Source organism: Camponotus vicinus, unplaced genomic scaffold (genome assembly GCF_025532165.1).
Source record: "Camponotus vicinus isolate PSW18456_S1 unplaced genomic scaffold, iyCamVici1.0 SCAF_2, whole genome shotgun sequence".
Lineage (NCBI taxonomy): Eukaryota > Metazoa > Arthropoda > Insecta > Hymenoptera > Formicidae > Camponotus > Camponotus vicinus.
The window spans coordinates 22,806,530-22,815,695 of record NW_028141956.1 but is presented as its reverse complement, the minus strand read 5'-3'; the positions used below and the strand labels follow the sequence as shown (position 1 = coordinate 22,815,695).

Below are 9,166 nucleotides of genomic sequence, written 5' to 3'. Positions count from 1 at the left end.
ACTTTTCCCTCTCGCTCGTCCCGTTTTCTCCTACGGCAGTGCACATTCCAGTATAGTATAGAGTTCACTGGTCGGTAGTCGGTAGTTGGTAGTCTTAGGGCGTGAGCAGAATGGCTGCCTTATAATTTTAAGACTATGTTTTATGCATTAAGTCTTTGTCTTAAGGTGAAAGCACATAAAATTGCAGGAGCACATAACCATAAGCATAAGAAAATTGATTGATTCATTTTCTTATGCATATATTTGTGGACCAATCAATTTCTTTATACTTATGGTTATGCGCCTATGCAATTTTATGTGCTTTCACCTTTAGATAACGCACAATACTGTGTGTTATGTCTCGAGTCTTATGTATACGCGAACGTTTATTTCTTACAAACGTTCGCGTATACATAAGACCATAGACTTATATAATAGACCAAGCCAACCGTGAGAGCAACCCACGCTGGCACAAAAGTGAGAGAGCAATAGCTGGAGTTGTGCTCTCTCTGTCTAAATGTGATAAGGTGGGGATAAAGGAGAGAATAAGATAGAATAAGATATAGTGCCTTCTCCGCCTTCTCCGTCTTCTCCGTCTTCTCCCACTCTCTCTCAAATATGAGAGAGAGCGGACGACTCCATCACTATCTCTGTCCTTCTATGTCGGCGTGCGTGCGCCCATAAGATGGCGCGGTCTATTATATAAGTCTATGCATAAGACTCGAGACATAAGGGCCAGCGCACAAACATTGCCGTAGCGCCTTAGGGCCTGAGCACAAAGATGTCGTAACTGTTTCCGACAAAGTCGTATGCGTAAGTCGGAGACGTTAGTCAACGCACAAGGATTTTACGTAAACGTAGGTATCGCATAACATGCAATACAAGATACGGTCTTACGTTTACGTAAAATCCTTGTGCGTTGACTAACGTCTCCGACTTACGCATACGACTTTGTCGGAAACAGTTACAACATAGACCTTACAGATATGGACTGGCAATACGTATCAGACTGTGTCCGGAGGAGGTTAGAGAGAGAAACATACTTTTTGGTACTTCTCTCTCTACAAGTGTCCGGACAGTGTCCGGACAGTTGTAGAGAGAGAAGTACTAAAAAGTATGTTTCTCTCTCTAACCTCCTCCGGACACTGCTTCTCTACAGAAACTATAGGCAATTGCCTAGTCCATACTTATAAGGTCTATGAGTTACAACATCTTTGTGCTCAGGTCCTTAGGGCTTTTGCACACAGGACGTGGCAACGCTTGCCGTGCGGCGGAAGTCGACGCGATAGCCAATCAGCAGATACATAACATCCACCACGCGTCAAAGTTGAACTCAATCCAACTTTTGTATTGGCTATCGCGTCGGCTTCCGCCGCGCGGCAAGTGTTGCCGCGTCCTGTGTGCAGGAGCCCTTAAGCCTCGTCTACAATGAGATTTTAAGGCGTAAGACTTAAGAAATTGACCAATCACAATCAAGTATTAAGAGAATACTCAACTGTGATTGATCAATTTCTTAAGTCTTAGGGCCCTGGCGCACAAAAATACGTAAGCAGTAAAACGTAGTCAGTAAGGAAATCGACCAATCGGAATTCTTACGTTTTCTTACGTTTTAATATGGCTGCCTTACTGCTCAATCATGATTGGTCAATTTGCTTACTGACTACGTTTTATTGCTTACGTTTTTTTGTGTGCCATGGCCTTTACGCCTTAAAATCTCATTGTAGACGACGCATTACGCATACGACTTTGTCGGAAACAGTTACGACATCTTTGTGCTCAGGCCCTAACGAATCTCTCTGAATGTCCAACGAATCTCTATGACTCACGAATTACGAATCACGCATAGGGTCTGTTCTTTTCAGCTGCACTGCTGCACTAGTGCAATTAGTTAGAGTGAAAGAAAGTATGTTTGTCTCTTTCTAACTTATTGCACTAGTGCAGCAGTGCAGCTGAAAAGAACAGACCCATAGTCTGGCGCTAGCTTAATGCAGTCTAGTGCAAGAATAAAAAACAGACCTATTAAAAGAGAAGATTCGGATTTATCTTTTGACAATTTTATTTTTTTGACGTTGTTCTCGAGATATTTATACAGATTCTATTAATGTAATATAATCTATTACGATACAATTATGAAAAGAGTAATCATTTTCGTTAACGGAACCGATGTTAATGGCAAGGTTAGGTTAGATGATGTCATATTTTGTTTACAGTAAATTTATATTTTGTTTTTTCTTTCGTTCTCTCTCTCTCTTTCTTTCTATTTAATATTTATAAATTGAAAATTTAATTTAATATTTGTAATTGTCTTAAATTTAAAAAATATTAAATTATCTTTCTTTTTCTCTCTTTCTCTTCCTCTCTCTCGATAAATAAACTTATTTTAAACATACTTAAAAATGATATAGTTTGCTAGAAATAATGTGTTTTTTATATGTATAATTTATTTATAATAGGTACTTATGGTGACTCATTCATTAGATGAATTATTAGCAGCAGCTGGTGCAAAATTCGAAATCACAGCAAAAAGAATTTTTACATCACAAGGTGGAGAAATTGATGATATCAAACTAATTAGGTAAGATGCATATTTATTTCATTATTTTTTCATTATTAAGATTGTGTATATATTTATATTTCAAATGTGTGCTATTTTTTTTCTGTAGCAGATATATATATTTCTTAAAATTTTTGATATTGTTTTCATATGTACACATAGACAAAATTATTAAATTTATAAATGTAATTCTTTTTTGCAGAGATGATGATATTCTGTATATTTCAAGTGGAGAAAATTTTATATCAATAAACAAGATATGTAGTCATAATCAATTAAATAGGAATTCAGAATGGATTACATTGAATGTAGGAGGACAATATTTTACGACAACTAGAAACACTTTGACAAAAAAAGAGCCTATGAGTATGTTAGCAAGGTATTTTATTTATTGCTAGTTATTAATCATTATTATCATAACTTATAAGATTGTTTCTTGTTCTAAATATTTAAAAAATTAAGTAGTTTCCTTTTGTGTGCCTGTCAATTTCTTTGCACTATTGCAATATCAAATTTCACTTTTTATATGCACTTGTACATATACACACATTTTTATAATTACTTTTTTTTACTTTTTTTAATAATTTTTAATGGCATTATATAGTCATACATTATATAGGCTATGGTAGTTAAAATTAATTGAAAACAAAGTTGAATTAAAATCAAATTTAGAAAATATTTACAATATATTTACTGAAGTACAAAAATTATTTAAGAAAAAATATAGTGTAAGCGTTTAAAAGAATATTGTTATTAAGTCATATTTTTTGATGATTTTTAATAAAAATCTTTTATTGATTTATTACATATATTTTGAATATACAGGGTGATTCAGGACCTCTGCAACAAACTGTGAGGGACGATAGGTCTTGTAGAAAGGACCATTTTTTGTCAAACAACCCATATTTTCTGACGCGTCGTTTAGGTGCTACGCGACCGCGAAGGTCTTACGTATAGGCACGGAAGTGTCCCCCTCCGATTTTGATGAGCTTTTAATATGTTGTTTTCTAGACAAAAATAAGGGACACGTATTTTTTTATACGTGCCCATACGCGTGTCTAGGGGGTAAAACACCCCTTTGAAAGAAATCGGTTTTTTTCTTTCGAAATAAATATTTCAGAAACTATAAGAGATAGAAAAAAATTGTCAAATTAAAAGTTAAATGGCTTCAAGAGTACTTTACAACAATAACAAAAAAAATTTTTTATTTTTTTAATTTTTCAAAATAATTTTTCAAAAATTTTTTTGACAAGACCTATCATCCCTCACAGTTTGTTGCAGAGGTCCTGAATCACCCTGTATAATACAGTACCGGTCAAAATATATTACTTTTATGTTATTTGAAGATATTAATTCAAAAGACATATATTTCTATCTAGTCAAATATGTTTAATATTAAGTATGTAAGTTACTGAACAATAAACTTTTCATTCAATAAGGATACAGCAACTCAAAAAAAATTGATTAAATATATACTTGAATTAAGTTATCCTCAAAAAACATAAAGGTGATATATTTTTAGCCGGTACTGTATATAGATACATAGATACATACATACATGCATACATACATGCATACATACATGCATACATACATGCATACATACATGCATACATACATGCATACATACATGCATACATACATGCATACATACATGCATACATACATGCATACATACATGCATACATACATGCATACATACATGCATACATACATGCATACATACATGCATACATACATGCATACATACATGCATACATACATATATATATACAGGATGAGTCAAAAGTATGTTTTAAAAATTTGTGAGCGTGTTCCTGGATAAAAAGGAAGAACAAATGTTCATATGAACATGTGGTCGCAAATGCTTTGTTGTCGAGATAAAACAAAAAAAACAAAAAAAACAAACAACAATAACAAAATTGTAAACGTTCAAATAAAGCATTATTTGATACTGCTGATTTATGTTCATTATCTCGACAACAAAGCATTTGCGACCATATGTTCATATGAACATTTGTTCTTCCTTTTTATCCAGGAACACGCTCACAAATTTTTAAAACATACTTTTGACTCACCCTGTATATATATATATATATATATATATATATATATATATATAATTGTATATAAAATTTTGTTAAATTATAGTAATATATAGTATTTTATATATATAAAAATTTTTATAACAATGAGCATTCAATGAATATTCCTATCTTTGAGCAAATAAGTTTCATATTCAGCTTGATTATTTGATTAGCTGATTGAAATTTTGATGTGATTAAAAATTATTTGTTTTTATTTTTTTTTATTTTTATTTTATTTTTATTGTATCGTTGTCCTTTTAATTTCAATTTCAACAAATTAATACTTGAATATATTTTAAATATATATTTTATAAAATAAAGAAATACTGTACATGAATTTATATTAATTATTTTATAATATGCTATATATTGTTAAACTAAGGATACTATATATATATATATATTGTTGTGCTAAGAGAATTATTTCTATTATAATAATCTGCAACCAAAAAATTTACTTTTAAAATGAACATATATATGAATATAACTATCATTAAAAGTATTAAAGAAAAAAAGATCCAGATATGCAAAATAATTAAATTCATATAGTTTCTAAAAATGAAAGTTTTTTTGATTTAAATAATTTTTATGAAATTAATCTTTGATATAGTCTGGCAGTAGCATATTGCAAAATTCATAGTTTGTATATACATAATTTTTTACTAAAATTGTATGTAAAGCATTTTTAAAATCGATGTTGATAAGAAATATTTTATTATATCATTAAAAAGAATAAAAATAACTTTTTTTCACATCTTATAATTTTATCCTTTAATTACAGTTATATTGGATTGTCAAATTGGACGATAAATGAAGAATAAAAAAATAATGTTTGTTAACAATAATTTGATAACTATATTAAAATAATAGTAACGTAATGTGTTCTATGTAGAATGTTTACAGAAACTGCAAATGCTGAACATGCAATACAACCAAGTAGACAAGATCATCATGGAGCATATTTAATTGACAGAAGTCCTACATATTTTGAACCATTATTAAATTACTTGAGGCATGATCAAGTAATACTTGATTCGAATATTAATATAGCTGGTATATATTTTCAAATTTAAATTAATATAATAAATATTTACCGATCAAAATACCACAAATATTTTGATTTAGGAGTATTGGCAGAAGCTTCTTTTTATGGTATCGAAGGTGCTATTCGAATCCTTACTGCAATGGCAGAAAAGGAAGAACTGCAGAAAGAGGGTCTTATATCTCTAACTCGCAAAGATGTACTTAAAGCCATTATGTCAACACCAACTACTGCAGAACTTAGATTCCAGGGAGTTGATTTTGTAAGAGCTGATCTTTCAAAACTAGACCTTAGGAATATTAACTTCAAGGTATATTTTATGCATTGTAAAAGTTAATTAATCAATAGAAATGATGCAGAAAATTATGTCTATATTTATGTATTACAGTATGCTATCATGCATCATTGTAGTCTGGCAGGTGCTAATTTGTCAGGATGTTGTTTTGAACGTGCTGACTTATCTCATGCTAATTTGCAAGGTGCACAACTTGTATGCGTCAAAATGTCATGTGCAAACTTAGCTGCAGCCAATCTACATTCATGCAATTTTGAAGATCCTGGTGGTTTACCAGCAAATATGGAAGGCGTAAATTTGAAAGGTGCTAATCTTGAAGGCAGTAACATGGCAGCTGTCAATCTCCGAGTAGCTACATTAAAAAATGCCATTCTTAAAAATTGCGTTTTGAGGTCTGCTGTTTTAGCTGGTGCTGATTTAGAGGTAAAATAATATTATACAATCTTTCCTAGCAAACGTTAAGTAATAATTATATAACTGTTATATATATAATTTCTACTCAATAATATAACTCTTATATAACGCGTAACAGTTATATAATATGTAATAGTTATATTGTTCAGTAGGAAATTATAACTGACAGTTATATAACTATTACTTGATGTTTGCTGAATGATTTCTATTAGCGTCTTTTTGTCTTTTACTACTATAATCTGCATATACATGCATATATATATATTTATATGCTTATTATTTTTTAGTGTTGTGATTTATCTGGCTCTGATCTACAAGATGCAAATTTACGAGGTGCAAATTTGAAGGATACTGCTTTTGAGTTAATGTTAACACCACTGCACATGTCTCAAACAATACGATAACAATGAATGTTATACTGCATATTATTGCAGATTGAATCCTTTAATAATATGAGATGACTGATATATAATAGATAATATTTAATAAATACAATAATTGTTATTTATAGTAACTTAAGTAAATATTATTATAATGTAAAATATTTGTTGCGTATCAAAAGTAAATAATTATTTTCTGTGTTATTAATAATATTTACATATTATTTTACTTATAAAACTACTATGTGTAATAGTTCAAGCGTGAATTAATGTAAAATTTAATGGATTTTTAAGTGAATCATATTATGTTTATAGGTTAGTTTTTTCACTATAATAGTATTTTTAGAGTATTTATAATATATTATTTGTTATGTATATATGCATTTTTTATGTTTGTAATTTGTGAATTATTATGTGAATTAATTGATGTGAATGTTTATTATATAATTTTTTATCCTTGAGAGAGATTAATTTATATAGCATCTAATTTAATTAAAAACGTTATTTAAATTAATGTGTATAATTAAAAAAAATATGTAGTCCATTCAAATTTTTATAATAAGAAAAGTTGAGAGAAATTTAAATATCATTTGCAATAAATATTGAATCTAAAGTTTATGTATAAGGTTTAAATTTTATATATAAAGTTTTTCTTTTCTACTTATGTATATACCCACACGGAACAAAAACCTCTAATGGATGTCCACTAGACGTCTACCATGGAGATTCGAAATCTCCATTAGATGTCCATGAAACGTCCCGTAAACATCTACTAGACATCCACAGTTCCGCATTTCATACCTCCATCGACATCCATTAGACGTATTCATAGATGTCATATGTACGTTATATGGAGTAATTATAGATATTGAATGAAGCGTTCATGGATGTCATATGTACGTTATATGGAGTAATTATAGATATTTTGTGGAGCTCTTATGCATATCAGATATACGTTATATGGAGTAATTATAGATATTTTGTCGAACTTTCATGGATGTCATATGTACGTTATATGGAGTAACAAATAGATAATGAACGGATCATTTTCGTTTATTGGCCGGACATTTACTTGTCCGACTTATAAAATCGATTTAATATCTGAAGTTCCTCTATTGAAACTGTATCAGAAATTAGATCGAAGTAATACTTTTAATTTTATCTGTCGCCTTTTGCAAGCTTTACAAACGACATCTACCGTGGAGATAATATGGATTTCTATTAGAGATCCATTGAACATCCACCGTGGAGATAGAGGTCACATGGAGATATGGAAGTTATATGGCCCTCCAATGGATGTCATGTTCCGTGTGAGTAATTATATACCATATCTTTTACAACAATAAAACAATGAAATATCTACAATAAAAAAATATCTATAATATCTATAATAAAAAATGAGAGAATTGTTAGTTTTTACTTTATAAATATATAAATAAATAAATATAAAAAATATAAAAATATAAAAATTTGTATTATATAAATGTTAGTTTTTATTTTTTTTTAATATTTCGAAAGAATTCGTAATTTTTATAATTTTTTGATACCCGGGAAAAAAAAGTCCATATAAAATTGGCCATATATGGATTTTGTCAATATCTAATTATGTTTCGCCAAACATAGTCATATATGATATCATATATGAATAAATATTATCAGATCTGAAAATTAAGTACTACTAAGAGTACACCGAAAAAATTGTATTCTTAACTTAAAAATATGCCACTTATCTTTAGAATATATACCACTAAAATAGGCGCCAAGAGGATCCTCTTAAGTTAAGAGGAAAATCTTTTAAAGAGATATTCTTAATATACAGAGAAAAATATTTCTTTGGATTTAATAAATTTTGTTGAAGTCAAATAAATTTAATTATTGGTCAAAAAGTTTTTTTCCGCCTAATTTCAAATAATCTGTTTAATATTCTGAATCCCAACAAGGAATCCAGATTATTAAATAAATTATTTTAAATTCAGTTTGAAATTAAACTGATAAACAGTGATATGTCAGAAAGAGGATGCGGCTCACGTGCACGCAGAGAACCTGTGTGTGAGCAGCGTCCTCTCTTTCGCACCACTGCTAAGGGAAAAAAATATACTTTAGATCTTACGTTAATACAAGTTCTTTATATACATTTCATGATAAATATTGAATACGAGAAAAATTAAGAGTGGTGTCGCCGCGTAGCGGCAAATGAAGAAACATGTCGCGCACACGAAAATCGAGTTGCGGCGTGGAAGTCGCAAATTAAGGATATATTCTTATTCATTAAGAATATATTCTTATTTATTAAGAATATTTATTAAGAGGACTTATAAAGAGGACTTATAATTAATTAAATATATAATGCAAGATATAATTTTTAGGAAAAATTATATTTGTCTATATAAAAAAAGGTAAAATCATATATAATCT

The 9,166-nt window shown here is 29.7% G+C and overlaps 1 protein-coding gene across 3 annotated transcripts; it reads left to right on the top strand.

Moving 5' to 3' along the window:
* Nucleotides 1-1,899: 1,899 nt before the first annotated feature.
* LOC145966748 (BTB/POZ domain-containing protein KCTD9) lies at nt 1,900-7,355 on the top strand. Of its 3 annotated transcripts, none has more exons than XM_083091076.1 (7): nt 1,900-2,161; nt 2,433-2,554; nt 2,736-2,912; nt 5,513-5,673; nt 5,746-5,972; nt 6,051-6,380; nt 6,659-7,355. In XM_083091076.1, exons 2-7 carry the CDS (start codon nt 2,439-2,441, stop codon nt 6,773-6,775), a joined length of 1,128 nt encoding a protein of 375 aa, XP_082947202.1. In that variant the 5' UTR covers nt 1,900-2,161; nt 2,433-2,438; the 3' UTR covers nt 6,776-7,355. The 3 variants fall into 3 exon arrangements, with proteins under 3 accessions (XP_082947202.1, XP_082947201.1, XP_082947203.1); XM_083091075.1 differs by having other exon boundaries at nt 1,900-2,156; nt 6,659-7,354; XM_083091077.1 differs by lacking the exon at nt 1,900-2,161 and adding an exon at nt 2,211-2,276.
* The last annotated feature ends 1,811 nt before the right edge of the window (nt 7,356-9,166 follow it).

Excerpts from the sequence above, each read along its gene's own strand:
- LOC145966748 (XM_083091075.1), top strand. The coding sequence starts at position 2,109 with ATGAAAAGAGTAATCATTTTCGTTAACGGAACCGATGTTAATGGCAAG. Across the intron at positions 2,157-2,432 it reads GAACCGATGTTAATGGCAAG|GTACTTATGGTGACTCATTC; the intron begins GTTAGGTTAGAT and ends TATTTATAATAG. Across the intron at positions 5,674-5,745 it reads TTCGAATATTAATATAGCTG|GAGTATTGGCAGAAGCTTCT; the intron begins GTATATATTTTC and ends ATTTTGATTTAG.